Genomic DNA, 16,055 nt, shown 5'->3' with positions numbered 1-16,055 from the left:
CCTTACCATCTGATAGTGCAGCACTGCCATCTTCTCCCTGTAAGAGAGAAAATAAGATAGCAAGTGTTAAAAAGAGACATTATATAATGCACAGATACACAAAGATTGTGTTAGATTAGATACGCAGGGTCCAAAATGTACTTTGACATGTCAATCGCAAATGAGTTGAGACAAAACTAAAACATATACTGTAAAAAGTGTTAACCTCCAAATGTTACCTCAAAGAGCTATTTCTTCAAAATAGTTCTATTTGGTACAAATTCACGTATTTAGGTGATTTTTTGACATGAATAAAACCAGTTAATGTAAATGTTATTTAGTTTCAGTCTAGTCCTCAATATTAGGCACACACTGATTAACTGTTCCACAAAACACAAGATGAAAACAGTCCAGAGTGCATCGGTTCATGAACACATGTTGGTTAACAATCACCTAGAAGCAGCCAACCAATGAGACAAGGTGACAGCAAAAGAAGAGTGAGGGAGAGTGTGAAAGAGAGAAACAGAGTGAGTGAGTGAGTGTTGAAGCATATTTTTATTTTACCACCAAATTATATCTTCCACGCACAGAATAATAAGTAACATTGTAATATAAGAAAACAGCACAGGCTAATGGGACTGCAGCTTTCCCTCAGCGCCTTACAAACCCACCCCAGACCCTTAACCTGCCCCTCATGCAACCTCCACATCTCAGAGCCCACCATTACAATGCAAGCCGCACGCTATGCAGAGATTCATTACGCCGTGCATAATTTCATTACGCTGCAGGCCGTCTCTCTGCATAAAGAGTGTAATCTGTTCCTCTGTGCACACACTTCACATCCTAATGACCAACTCTGTAATAAACGCCTGTACATGCAAATCACTCCGCCCCGTAATCGATAGCAGAACCCTGGGGTGGGGTACAGGAGTTAAGAAAGCAATTTTCTATGTAGACTATGTATTTTACAACAAATGAACGCTGCTGTGTGTGTTTACACGTAACAGACACACGTGTGTTATACATTTTTGTTTGAGTGTGTGCTGCACCATATGGCCTACATTACTTAAAACTCTCCTGTGACAGCAAAAAGTAGCTGTAAGGTTACCAAGACACACAAATGACATGTAATTCTGAGAGTAGGTACCAAAAAAGCTTTTACAAAACAATGAAGTAACAGAGTACAGAGGGACAAAGCTGATTTTTGTTAATCCTTCACAGCTGCCAAAAAGACACTTAAAGTATGTGTGAAAATCCAACAGGAATGGGAGAGACTGTGTTCGCCCCCTCTATTCATGCTCTCTCCTCCACGTTTGAGGGTGTCAGATTCAGATCTCAGATGGGAATCTCCCATGAGCTGAAGACAGCAGACATGATGCCAGCATATTACACGCTACACTGCCAATGGAGAATCTGCGGTGTCTAAAATTCCTTTTCGCATGGAACAAAAGTCCATGTGAAACTGTATTCACAACCCTTTTTTACTTCTGTAATGTTGCATATTTCTAAGTGAAAATGAAACTAGCTTATGAAAAGTGAAGAGCACCCTTACATTATCATTCAAAAGTTTGGGGTCAATAAGCTTTTTACTTTTTTTTAATAAATTAATTCCTTTATTCAGTAAGGATGCATTAAATAGATCAAAAGTGCTAGTAAAGACCATTATAATGCTGCATAAGAATTATATTTAAAACATGCTATTCTTTTAAACGGTTTCATGGTTTTCACAGAAATATTAAGCAGCACAACTTGTGTTTTCAACAATTATAATATTTCTTCAGCACCAAATCAGTGTATTAGAATGATATCTGAAGGATCATGTGATACTGAAGACTGGAGTAATGGCTGCTGAAAATTCATGAAAAAAATACATGAATTGTAATTCAAAAAATACTGTTTTACTGTATTTTTCATCAAATTCAAAATCTTAACAACCACAAACTTTTAAACATTAGTTTATCCCAAAGAGTAGTGCATTATGGGACATCTCTAGCAAGAAACATTGCTCACCTTGTGTTTCTTCCCTGGTTCTCTATCTCCCCCAGCTTTGTCTTTCTTATCCGAGAAAGTGAACTTAACATCTCCGTCAACAAAAGCGTAGGGGTCGACCTCAGGCTCGTGGTCGCCTTCTGTGATGGCTGCAGCCAGGTGCAGGTTCTGTCGCTGCAGGTACGTCTGGATCCGTTCGTCTGAGACCTTGAGCGGCCTTTTGGAGGCAACCATTAACCTGGACAGGACAAAAGAAAAATAGGTCAAACCACGACTGAATTATAATACACTGCTTGGTACCCTTATACTGCCCAGAGACAATTATATCTCCCAGACCAATCAAGTGGGCAATAATTTGGGATTAAAAGATTATTTTTGAGTGAAATTAACACATTCATAGCATAACAGAAAACCTATATTAGTTGACAATAAATCATAATGCTATCTACAAGCTTTGAAGTTCTAATCACTCAATGTCTCTCAAATCTTTACTTATCTATGTTATGTAAAATCCCTCTGTGTTGGTTAAATGGTATGTACCAGCCACTGTCCTTTCCACACAGATCAGACCACTGTAGCTCTGATGGGGGGTGACGGCACAGCACACAGTGGCGCTGGCCAGAGATTAAACCCATTTTGAGACCCCAGAGAGCACAGGGATTACACTGGGCCTTAACAGCAGAATAGACACAAGAGGACACCAGCCAAGTGCATACTGGGATTGCACTGCATACCATTACATCGCGCAGTGGTCAACAGAGACAGCTCTCTAAACCTCTCTTTCCTGATCTTGGGCAACTTTAGGCAAACAACGATCTTACAGTGAAAACATTATAGATGCAAAGTACTGGAATGTTGGAATGTTCACGTATGTCTAAAATTGCTGAAGGAAACTGCATTATTTAAAACATCAAATATATGTGAAGGACCCATTCTAAAACAACATTTTCAAACCAGCCATTTTTTGTTTCTAGTGAGGGATTAGGGGCACATTTTTTAACTTAATACTATCAACAAGCATTCTTCCAGGAAGACAACGGCACGACTGAGCGATGTGTACACTTCATTTTGTCATAACACTGCTGCTTCGTGAATTTATGAGGGGCATAAAGACGTTGCTTTCAATAGCTCTCATCCGCAACGGTTTAGAGGAAAAGTTCATACTACATGAAAATTATTTACACAAACGTGTCCACACATTCTCACACAGGGGCAAATATCAGAACAACCAACAAATGTTCTCCCTTCAACAGATTCAACAAACGCCATTTCATGTTAATAGATGTGACTATACGAAAAACCAAATGTTTACTTTTTTTTAGGATACAAAGTGGCAAAATGCGATGAATGTGCATTCCTCTAACAGTACAGGCATGAGAATTTTAGTCATCATGTATTAGCAAAAATACGGAGCTAACTGCATTGAAACAACAACTTCACGTCTATTGGAAGCAGTGTGGGTAACCGTTTGTTGATTTAAGTTTATGGAGAAAGCAGATAAGATGTACACTTTAGCAGATATTCTTCACACAAGTAAACATGTCACGACTTAGTTGGAGACTGTCATCAAACAGCACTGGCACCGGTGTCAAATGACTGTGCTTTTAAATCAAGGTAACCACATGGGAGGCAAGCTCTCTTGGTGCTTTTCTTGGAAGTCTGAAGGGTTGGTGCATGTTGCAAGAGAGTCAAGTGCTGAGCATGTGTGGATATGAACCTCATTTCACACTTTGTTTATTATTAATTGTAGAAAATTGTTTCGCAGAAAAATTAACCATGTAATTAATTACAGTAGGTTGTGAAGGTTCATTTGTATACTCGTGACTTTTGACGTCAATCCCATTCAAAAATCAAAAATGAATGTCACTTTCAAAACATTCTAAAAAAAATGCTTTTAATAACAACCTTTATGGTCATTGCACTCTTTATCAGGTTACATACACTACCATTCAAAAGTTAGGGATAGTTTTTTGTTTTGTTTTGTTTTTTAGAAGAAATTCATACTTTTTTTCCAGCAAGTATATATTACATTGATCAAAAGCGACATTTAATACATTTATAATGTTACAAAAATATTTATTTTGCAAATAAACGCTGCTCTTTTAAAATGTTAATTTATTAAAGGGGTCATATGATGCGATTTCAATTTTTCCTTTCTCTTTGGAGTGTTACAAGCTCTTGGTGCATAAAGAAGATCTGTAAAGTTGCAAACACTAAAGTCTCAAAACCAAAGAGATATTCTTTATAAAAGTTAAGAGTCAGCCACGCCTACCTAAAATGGCTCGTTCTAACACACCCCCACATACCTACGTCACGATCTGGGAAGATTTGCATAACGCCGCCCAAATGTTCACGCAAAGAAAGGCGGCGTAACTTTTATTCTCACTGTAGTATTGTTGACGCTGCAGCCATGTCCTGAAGAGGCTGTGTGCAAACTACTTTGTTTGGTCTTTTGAGCATAATATACTTATTTCAAAAACAAAAATCTTACCAACCCCAAACTTTTGAACATTAGTGTGCATAATATAAGCAAAAGCCCCTTAATTTTACAGAGAGTGAAGAAAAGTAGTCTCCCAATGTCTCTTTCAGTCTTGTCTCTTTCAATGCCTCTTTCTTGTATAAATCCTTAAGGTCCACAAGCTGTTGTTTAAAAGTTTTTTGTCTAAATCCCCACTTAAACCCCTGAGTGTTTGTATAAATGTGTGAGATGGACCCATAATCTCCTAGTTCACAACAGTGCTGGGCCTGCACATTAGTGAAGTATGATGTCAAAAGGGCGCATCGCGAGAGATTAACATGGTGTGTGCACTCAGAGAAAGAACATTCTACACAGAACAAGAGTGTGTTTATGTGTGTGTTTGAGTGAGCGATGCACGAGGCTACAGCTATTTCAAAACACCGCTCACAAACAGACAAGGACGTTTGGGGTTCAGTATTGGGGGCTCTCGCTAACAAACTCTGGCTGCTGGAAATAAAAAGCCGTGAGCTGAGGGGATTAAGCGGGTCCACAGGGTGGTACCGCTCTCACTTTAGAATCACAGTTACTTAAGCCATTATAACACAACACAAATGCACAATGCAATCCTCCTGGCTGTTTACAGGTTATGGGGAGCTCTAAATCCTAAAGATATGTACTTTCAGTTCACTGCATTGTTTGAGACGTAAGGGAGGTTTTAAAAGAGATTGTAAACAAAATATCAAGAGCTTGTAACACTCCAAAGAGAAAGGAAAACTTGAAATCGCATCATATGACCCCTTTTAAAGGGAACATATATGGAGGAATATATTCTTTAATTTTCCTTAACTTTCCTTTTGAAAACACTGCAGCCAAAAATCACAAAGATTGCAAAAGGTCTCTCCCAATCAAAAAGCTCATTTAAACTAACCTGCAAAAATAGTTTTTTCAGAAACCAAGTTATCAGATCAACGGGTATGACGACCCAAATTTGCATATCACCATCTATTTGGTATTCAGTAAACTGGCCCGCCCTGTTGAGCAATGTCTAATCATAACCGAGATAATTTACATATAGTTGTCTGTTTGTCCAATCAATGAAAGACAGAGGGAAGCGTTTTCTCTATTATTTTTGCTTGGTGGCTTAGAAATGACATTTACTTTCAAGTGTGTGCATGAAATTGTGTGTGTTGCATGAAAACGTATGTGATACTCACTCAGTAACAGACATAATCCCTTCAGCTCCGAGTGACGCTTCTTCTCGGAGTTTGTCTCCTGGTAGTAACGGCGTGGGAAACTCTGCATCTTTCCTACGGGGCAGGATGAAGAATCTCCACGGCACGTGACTCCCGTCGTCATCCAGGTTTACTGCTGCACTGACGTACGGAGTGGGCTCCAGGGGCTCGGGGTACGCAGGGGGAAAAGGTTGAGTGAGGGGCTCCAAACGGGCATCATCTGGGCCTTTTTGGGGCAGGAGGCATGGCTCTGCGGAAGGAGGGTAAAAATGTTGGCTGTGTGGTGTGGAGGGGTTTTTAATGGCGTCTGAGGCTTCCTCGCCACGTTCGCAAGGGTGAGGGCTCAGTGGTGGTGGCTGAGGAGAGCCGACCATCTCCGTCGGGCCACTGTTGCCCACGGTAGCTCCACCCCCGCTGTGCAGTTGTGGAGGTTTCGAGCCAGTGCTCACATCAGATGGGCGAAGCCCAGGAAACCGTCCACCCTCTTGACCTCTAAGAGCCAAGCGCTGACCCGCAGAAGCGTCGGTTTCCATTGAGACATCTTCACAGACTGAGTTGCGATGGTGGAAGGGCATCTGTGGGCGTTTCTGCTGCTTGTCACCTTTTTCGGGCTTCTCCCCGGCTTTGTGCTTGATGGGCAGCTGCTGCGGCTGACCGGCGGTGGGAGGCTGACCAGGCGTGCTGCTTGCTCTCTGCTTTAGGGTTTTGTGCCTGATAAGATAAAGAAATATTTTAATACAACAGATACATGAATTTAGGGCTGGGTGATATGGCAAAAAAATAAAATCTCGATTTTCTCAGAACATTTGACCGATTCTCGATTTTGTATGATTTTTAACAAGTCAACTTGAAAATTTAACTACAACATGATTCAAGTAACTTTTTCTTTATTAACCCTCAAGTTAAAGAAAATTCTATTCTAAGTGCACCACACATTAAATTGTAATCATGATGGAAATGTTAAACAAATCACTTGTTAAATATCTTTGCAGAAAAGATGCATGAACTACAACTGCATCTTGTACAAACTTGTCTAATACATATTATATGTTCAGAAATAATAAGAGAAAAATGCTTTAAAAAAATCTTAAGTCAATGTAATTCAAATTCAAAATGACTGAAGGTATAACGGCATTCTAAAAACGCGGCGCTCTAGTTATTAAAAGAGGTTCAACTCCCATCTTCTTGCATTTTTTCCTATTCCACTGCCCGAGTCGCATCTCTGTCAACACAAAAGCTCATTCTGTGTGAATGGCATCTAGCGATATATTCTACTTATGGTCTTTCACAGAGCGCATCACACGTGAGCAGTTAATCACGTGTGCCGACATGCGGTTGGATCGTTCTTTTCTCTTTACTGTTATTGTCAAAGTGTCTAATTCTAACATTTAGTAATATTTGTATTCAAAATCGCGATTCCTCGATTTATAAAAAAATTTAATCGTGGCAAAACATAAAATTTGAATTAATCGATAAAATCGGAAAAATTGCCAAGCCCTACATGAATTATGAACTGATGACATCATTAATAAGAAAGCCTATTACCAGAAATCATATTTTTTTATTCATTTCTTTTCACTGTGAGAGTTCATAACATTTCTTTTCAGGTTTAATAGGCCTTTGAGACTCGTAACAGAGAAATGTAACGGTTTCTTAATTAGCTCCTTATTTAGAATTTCCTAACTATTATTGGATCCGTGAAAAAACACTCTTTGAATAAAGATTCTCTGCTTGTCGAGTCCAAGGACAGGTTTAAGAAACCACCCTTTTAACAACAAGCGCTCCACTCCTATCAGAGTCTGTCTGGCCTGATAACGTGTGTCCAACACTTTCTCAGAGATATGTAAAGCCCAGCAGCTGCCAGAGTTTCCCTGTGGGTTTCCTTGTACATTGTCTCTCGTTTATAATGTTGTTCTTGAGAGGCAGTCACCATCTCAAGCTCCACAGTATCTCAACACACAAGCCTATAGCTACAAACGAAAGCTTTAAATACACTGCTTTCATCCCTCCCTTTAAAATGCAAGGCTTTCACAACAACCACTCATGTCACAAAGCCAGAAAAAATCAGTTTGCTTCAGATATTTTACAGTGTTTTACATGTATGCATGTTAGTATTTAAAAGAGCGGCTAAAGCGTGTAGTAGGGCTGCACGATATATCGAAATTATCGAAATATTGCAAATGTAAATCCAAGAAAGAATGTGAAACAAATTGGTTATATAATTTTCATTTTTAAATATTTAAAAATATCATTTAAATTGACTTTACACACTTTAAGCAATATCGTATCGCATATCGAATATCGCATTTTTTAACAAGGTATCGCATATCGCATTTTTCTTCAATATCGCACAGCCCTAGCGTGTAGTGTGAGGAGTTTGCTAATTTAGCAGGCTAATTTAGCCTGTATACGTAAACAAAGAAACCACAGGCTACTTTGAGGTTGGAGCTGAGATGGTGTGCATATGTAGACCTATGTGACAGTTTGGAGTCAATAAGATATATAGTACATACATAGAGCAGTAGATTTATATATAAACATAAGTATACCAACACAAACTGACAAATTTAAACTTAAACTGCAAAAACATAAGAACTAAAAAGAGTTACATCCAGAACACAGGTGAGTCAAGGGTAAATTTATACCCTTTCATATTCACAGGTAAAACAATTTCACATGTACGCACACAATAACACACAACTCACACTCACACACAAGCAGAATGCTAAACAAGCAGAAAGGATCTTAGTCGACGCATGGTCATTTTCACTTCACTGGGGGACTCCAAGTTTCATCACACCTCTCATGCTGGGTCTCTTCCAAAAAACATATTTGGCAAATGACAACAGTCCCATGGCGTCTGGCCTTCTCTCTTGGCCTAAACTGAACAGCTACTCAATGAAGAGAAAGAGAAGACGACTAACAGCATGACCACACAGCACTACGTGACATTAGGTCTGTGTTAACGTTACTTACAATGCTTCACAGTGTTTGGGCTCATTCTTTTTAGTACTTGCTTCTGGTTTATAAAACCATTATCTACCTGAAGTAGGGTACATCTGGACTATGTTACAGTTCTACCATTGAGTTGGTCAGTGAGTCTCATTAGATCTGCAAACACAAGTTATCATTTTCTGCCACACACATGGTTTATTAGTAGCCTGTAACCAGCGACATTCTGAACAGCCCGTCACAGAATAATTACATCATTAAACTCAATTGCAATATCTGCAGACTCTTTTAAGAGAGGACAGACTTATGGGTTTTTTTTTTCTTTTGTGATGCAAAATATAAAATCTTAAATATTTTTTTAAAACTAAGCATCTTAATTTGTTTCTTTTTGTTTTCATTTGTTCTATTGCTTATAATTGTTTTCTTTAAAAGTTTCCAGATACTTCTAAATCTGACTACAAGATGATTACAAGAAAAACTCAGGAGCCACAAAACCATGCAATAACATGCAAGAGGAAGGACCAACTGAGCTACAAGACTAGGTACAGCCTGATACATTATATATAGATATACATGCAGACTCTGAATATTAAAGCAAATTAATTTCTACTCTCTATCAGAGAAGCAAATAAGGGCCTGTTTACACCTGGTCACTTCATGCGTTTTTTCTGATCGGATAGCTATCCGATCGTGAAAAGACCAGGTGTAAATGTCCTCCGAAGCGCATTTGAGACAGATATAAATCCGATCGCTCAAACCACTTCAGGAGGTGGTCTGGGCCGCTCTGTCAATATGGGGTGCTGTGTGTACATTAATGAGGAAAAAAAATTAACTTAAATGATTTTAGCAAATGGCTGCAATATAACAAAGAGTGAAAAATTTAAGGGGGTCTGAATACTTTCCGTACCCACTGTATGTAAATTTTACTCCTCCCAAAATGTTAAAATAATAAACGTGTGAGAGCGTGTTATAGGCTATATGACATTAGTCAGACTGCACTAATGCAACACGCATCGCTGCGGTCGAGTAGCTGAGTATCTCTTCAGCAAGCCGACGCGCAAACTGCCATGAATGAAACTGAAAGTAAGACGCAGACGGTCAACACAATCATCTTCATTAAAAGTAGTAAGACAAACGTATCTTCCAGTGCTGATGCCGCGCACTCTCCTATTGCGGTCTTTGATCTTGAAATGAGCTGATAATTAATAAAATGCAGCGCTTATCTTTTGATTTCGTTGACGTGAACTCCGTTAAATTTAAATATAGCGCGGGAATTGAAGATCGGATTTATATCCGTTTTGCGACAACACATTTATGTGGCCAAGTGTAAATGGAAACGTTTTAACAAATCAGATAGATATCCGATCAGCGAAAATGCATTAAATGACCAGGTGTAAACAGGCCCTAAAAGAATCAGAGCAGGACTTGTCACCATCACTCAAAAAACAGTTTTTCCGGTTTTCACAAAGAGCTTATTTTAATACTCCATGATAAATGTATTGCCTGTCATTTTACAGAGTGACAGATGACACTACAAGAACTGAAAAGCGATTAGTGGCAGCAGCAGCAGCAGCAGCATGGTTAAATAACGACAGCCTATGAGAATACAGGACTGAGTGAATGTTCATGTCTGTACCTTGAACATTTGCAGCTTGATCTCTGTGTGGAGTCGACAAAGTCCCAGGTGCCCACTTTCATCAGCGTCTCCTCCTCGCTGGTCCCATTGGAGGCTGTGGCAGAGAATTTCCGTCTGCAAAGACACAATGAAACAAGATTGGAATCAAACTCTCTGAATGGCTTCTAAATCTCAAAATCTATGGTACTTTGTTGAAGCTAGTTGTACGTTTTAGTCCAGTAAATATCTCCCAGTGTCAGTTTATTTTTAAAAGTCAAATTCTGTGTACATAGTGCTAAGTTGTGGTTAAACAAAAGTTTATAAATATTTTTTACTGTTATTGCAACAATTTTATTGAACACACATTGACCTCTGAGTAAAGGCGGATATGTCTATAGGGTTATCAGCCTAATTTAAACTGTAAAACAATTATGAAATGACAAAATAAATTAACAGTATATATTGTTAAAATCTAAAATGTGACAACATGTCCTGAAATGAATGAAATTTTAATTTAGACAGTGTCCAAAAACTGTTCCCAAGATGGACTGAACTGATCAAACAATCACACTTTTGTGCAAATTCTGACTCAAAACCTCTTTTGAAAAGTTCCCTAATCTCGATCACTAATTGTTTTTGTTTTTTTTACCTCAATCACTAATAAAACATTCTGTGGCTCAGATATGCTTTGTACAAGTTTTAAAAGGGCTTTGTTGCTCTGTGCTTGATTTAGCATGACTTGTGAAATGAGATGATCTGATCTCAGATTTACTCTGAGCACACTTACTTGTTCTGAGCTCGGTTGACGTTGCACTCCTGCCAAACGCTCTCAACCACCTGACTTGCCATACTGCGTGGAATCTTGCCACCGTGATGACTGGTGCTGTCAACACTGAATCCATCCATCGCCACCGGCAACCGCATCCACTTCTGTGCCAAGTGAGAGTGAACTAGAGAAAGAAAGAAAAAGACAAGAAGTTTGAGAGTGTAACGGAAATGAGATAGGCAAGCGTTTGAGTCAAGTTTGAGGCATGTTTACCTGTCTGAGTCTCCTCAGGTGAGGTGGGAGGAGTCAGGGTCACTGAAGAGATGGCGGGGTCACGGTTTGAAGCAGGCACTTGATGGCCATTTGAATAGACAGCAGTGCAGTGCGAGGACCCCGTAGGTGTGACAGTGGGGATGTCTGACTGCGGGACTAACACCAGGCATGCAGGATACACCATGCGCACACCACCTGGAGAAACGGCCACACATTAACACCTTATGAATGCACACTTTGGGGGTAAAGAAAAAAAGAAAAAAAAGTACTAAACATGATAACCACTGCAATATTATATTACATTTCTCCAGTATTTTCAGCAAACATGTATTGCTCCCACAATGCAATTGGTTTATTTACCAGCCTTTTAAGTAAAATATATTTTATTCCAACCCACCAACAAGCACTTCCACTGCTGACAGGGAGTCGTCCTCCCAGTCAATGTCCTCCATTTTGTCCTCTGTGCTCTCCTTGGATGTCGGGCTGATGGGATAGAACTGGTTCCATTCTTCAATGAGCTTCTGTGTCGGAGGGTCGGACAGCTTGAAGGACTGACCGGTCAATGTCCCGTTCAGTCCAAATGGACTCAGAATCACTACAGCGAGAATAAGAGAAGCGATTTAGTCATACACACTACCTACAGCACAGAACACAAGAGATATTGGGCAGCATTGGCATAAAGGTCAAGAATCTGGGACACAGGCCTGTCACGATTATCTGATCTAATCGAGATTATTTGAGATAATCATAATCATTGTGCGCTTTTAATCTCAATCACAGATTGCCATTCAAATAAGGGAATTTTATTATTGTGTTATAATATGTTTTACTTTTATTTTTACTCATAATATTACAATTATTGTTGTTGTTATTATTTTACAGTGTTAATGGGAAGAGCTATCACACACAAACTGTAAAAAATTATAATAATAATAAATTATCAGCTGAAATGATACATTTATAAATATAAAATAAAAAGTTTTTAATTTTAAGTAATATAAAAATATCTATATATTATACAATTAACAATTTAATAATAAATATTTATAAACATTTAAATATTTAAAATATTAGGTCATTCTAATATATGCAATATTATTTCTGTACAAAAGACAACAAGAAATCAAAGGTAAAGGCTTGTGCCTTCTCACACTGTGAACGACACGAGCAAAAAGGCTATTAAATTGTTAGCTGCAAATTAGTTGTAGGATATTTTTTTTTTTTAAACTCATAATTGTGACAGCACTAGCTGGTACACAAAATGAGTTACAAAGACTATGTAACATGCATCGTTGAATAAGCATATTGCCCTTGAATAAATCAGTATCCTAGTATCCTAATTCGTTTTTGTTTATGCATACAAGTACTTGTGTTAACATGACAGTAGCAAAAGAACCTACAAAACACAATCAAGTGGCATTTATCTGGAGTTGTCCTTGGAAAGTTGCCCCAAACTGGTTCTTACAACGTAGAAAGCCCAGCATATGTAGCAGAAACACATGAAGACTAAGGAGCGTGTAATCAGAACAGGGCCAAAGCAAATGAGTCTATGAAGCGAGGAACACTGTACAAACACTCCCGCCTGGCTTTGTGCCAAGTGAGAGTGAACTAGAGAAAGAAAGAAAAAGACAAGAAGTTTGAGAGTGTAACGGAAATGAGATAGGCGTTAAGCGTTTGAGTCAAGTTTGAGGCATGTTTACCTGTCTGAGTCTCCTCAGGTGAGGTGGGAGGAGTCAGGGTCACTGAAGAGATGGCGGGGTCACGGTTTGAAGCAGGCACTTGATGGCCATTTGAATAGACAGCAGTGCAGTGCGAGGACCCCGTAGGTGTGCTGTACAAACACTCCCGCCTGGCTTTCTCTCAACCGCTCCCTCCACTTCTGTTCCTCATTAACTGTGGTCTTAAATGACTCCTCCACTGCAGCCGGGTCTCTTTCCTTCCTCCTTTCTCTCAGACACTTTCCGAAAGCCTTTCATATCAACACAGCCTCCAGCTACTGCCAAGCAGTGCTCATTCTGAGCCCATAAACCAACTTAAATAAACAGGTCACTCAGAAGGAGAGAGACAGAAACTGGGTGAAAAAAAGACAAGGAAAGCGCACAAGACAAGGTGAAGCACAAATGTGGAAGCAACGGCATCAGTTTTCACTCTATTGGTAAGAGTGGCTCTGTTACATGCTGATTTCATGCCTAAAAAAAAATCAACTAAACACTGAGGTAGGTAGTCACAAATTTTCCCAAAGGAATCTCATTCTGTACTTGTGTTGTGTTTCTTTAACTGCCTTGATATATTGATCCACGTATTAGGGGTTAGGAGGAGGAAGGAGCTTCCAGGGAGGAAAAGGAGGGGGAGCAGATGAATCCATCCCGTGTCCTTCCATTAGCCGGCTCATTCCATGGCCTTCATCGCACAAATACATAAAAGCCACAATGACAGAGGACACCTCCGTCCATCCGGAAGAGGTATGGGAAGAGGGAATGGGGGCAGGGGGATGCTATACAACTGGAAAGGAGGCACGATTCATCTTTAATGGGTTACGGCGGCTTAAATCTAAACACTCTAACAGAGATCGTTATCCTGGCTTCAAAACAGAAGCCTCCAAAATGCATTATTTCGAAAAAACAAGCTGTAACCAGATGTAAGAAAACATGCACGGCTCGTTCGCAGGGAAAAATGGCTCTTTTAATATCTGACAGATCCCTGATCGAGCCAAGGTGAGGGGGCGGAATTCGTTTGGCCTCTGGATGGCTATCTTGTCACAACACATTAAAAAAAAAAGACTCCGCTAATACGCAAAATATTTACAGAAAGAAAGCCCCACGTTGAGCTCTTCAGAGAGGTGGTCAAGCAGAAGATCAGAATTTGCATGGCTGGGGTGCTTGAAGCATTGAATCCACTAAAGAGTTATCCAAACGTCGGCCATCATTTGAGAGGGGTCTGCTGCTCTGGTCCGCATTTGATTGGGGGCATCACACAGATATAAAGCAATTTTCAGACAAACAGGCAAACAAATGTATTCCAATATCACACTGTTCACCTCACATTTATTCTGTCAAGCAATCTGTGCATTACCAGTCTCTCTCTCGCGCTCTCTTCTGCTCGGTTAAGTGAGCTATGAGTTCATTACACCCCTCTCACTGCTCTTTATGAGGTCATAGTCGCAACACTCGCACGCTCACTAATCCGAGACTGTCAGAAACGGTGAGCAGCAGACCAAAAGAGATCGAGAGAGAGCGGGCGAGAGAGAAAAAGGTCAGCTGGTTCCAATTGACACATCACACATTCCTGATGCACTGCAAAGGTTATTTCCCCATCAAAAGGATGAATTACGTTTTTAAAATGTTAATTCGCAGGAACTGCAAACAATCTCAATTATGCAAAACAATGGCAGATCTAGATCTAGTGCACGGCTGTGGATGATGTAGATTGGTCAATACAGCCTTCCAGCCAAGCTAAAATGAATGATACTGGATGAATTTCATTCAAAAGTGAGCGTCACAAAATAAAAACTATAAGGAATATTTCCCACTGACAGTTCTTGGGTGCATAAGAGCAACTGAGGGCTTTGAAATCCCAGGTAAGGTCTTAAAGTCAGCATGAAACGGAAATTGCTATCGTCTTTTCCTCCCTATAGTGACATAAATCCAAGTGAAATGGCTTTCCAAACGAAAAAAGAAAGGAAAAAAAGGAGGGTGGGACTTGATTTTGTCCATCAGGAATTGACTGGATCGTTGTTGTTTGCTAATTGCTGCGATCTCATGTGAGTGACAGACTGCTGGAGGGAAGCCTTAGTGCCCAGCCCTCACACCAGTCAACACAAATCATCAGAGAAGAGATGGTGTTGAGAGGGGAATGGAAGTTGTTTTTGACTGAAGATTTTGAAATGTGATTGAGAAAATAAGAATTGTTCGTTTTGGTTTTATGGTGACTTTAAAAAGGCCTAAAATCTCCTAAAGTGCAAGGATTTCCCACCCAGGGACACATGATCAGAAATGGCAAAATGCCTTCCTTAACATGACCATCACTAACAGCCCTTGGGAAATCCCACTAAGCTTTACTATTCGACTTTAGTAAGTTGTTATTTTTGTTTTCTTTGCACACAAAATGTATTTAGTAGCTTCATAAAATTAAGGCTGAACCACTGGTTTTACATGGACTATTTTAACAATGTCCTTACTACCTTTTCTGGGCCTTGAACGTGGTAGTTGAGTTGCTGTCTATGCAGGGACAGAAAGCTCTCGGATTTCATCAAATATCTTAATTTGTGTTCCGAGGATGAACGAAGGTCTTACAGGTTCAGAACGGGGGGAGTAACTAATGGCAGAATTTTCATTTTTGGGTGAACTATCCCTTTAATACTTTGTTACATAAAAATAAAAACTTCAAATCATATAGTTTTGTTTCAGTTTAGGCTAGGGTTTGGTTATTATTATTGCACATGTCAATATCAACAGCTATTTAAAGGAGTCATATGATGCTATTTCAATTTTTCCTTTCTCTTTGGAGTGTTACAAGCTCTTGGTGCATAAAGAAGATCTGTAAAGTTGCAAAGACTAAAGTCTCAAATCCAAAGAGATATTCTTTGTAAAAGTTAAGTCTCAACCACGCCTACCTAAAATGGCTCATTCTAACATACCCCCACATGTCTACATCACGATGTGGGAAGATTTGCATAACACCGCCCAAATGTTCACGCAAAGAAAGAAGGCGCAACTTTTATTCTCACTGTAGTATTGTTGCTGCCGCCATGTCGTGAAGGCGCTGTGTGATTCGTTGTGAAAGCGAAACTAC

General features: G+C 39.6%; 1 protein-coding gene across 1 annotated transcript in view; it reads right to left on the bottom strand.

Annotated features, from left to right (window-relative positions):
- The window catches only part of LOC107747042 (mediator of RNA polymerase II transcription subunit 13-like), a 78,727-nt gene that overhangs the window by 15,464 nt on the left and 47,208 nt on the right, over positions 1–16,055 (bottom strand). The window contains exons 5-11 of the mRNA XM_016561456.1: positions 11,662–11,859; positions 11,265–11,459; positions 11,013–11,175; positions 10,247–10,360; positions 5,641–6,369; positions 1,990–2,206; positions 7–37 (exon numbers count right to left, since the gene is read on the bottom strand). Coding sequence (XP_016416942.1) covers positions 7–37; positions 1,990–2,206; positions 5,641–6,369; positions 10,247–10,360; positions 11,013–11,175; positions 11,265–11,459; positions 11,662–11,859 — 1,647 coding nt within the window. The remainder of the gene's footprint in view (positions 1–6; positions 38–1,989; positions 2,207–5,640; positions 6,370–10,246; positions 10,361–11,012; positions 11,176–11,264; positions 11,460–11,661; positions 11,860–16,055) is intronic.

The sequence above is a fragment of the Sinocyclocheilus rhinocerous genome, unplaced genomic scaffold, assembly GCF_001515625.1.
Source record: "Sinocyclocheilus rhinocerous isolate Xijiao unplaced genomic scaffold, SAMN03320098_v1.1 scaffold708, whole genome shotgun sequence".
In the NCBI taxonomy this organism is placed as follows: domain Eukaryota; kingdom Metazoa; phylum Chordata; class Actinopteri; order Cypriniformes; family Cyprinidae; genus Sinocyclocheilus; species Sinocyclocheilus rhinocerous.
Note: the sequence above shows the minus strand (reverse complement) of the source record. Positions and strands in the feature narration are given on the sequence as shown.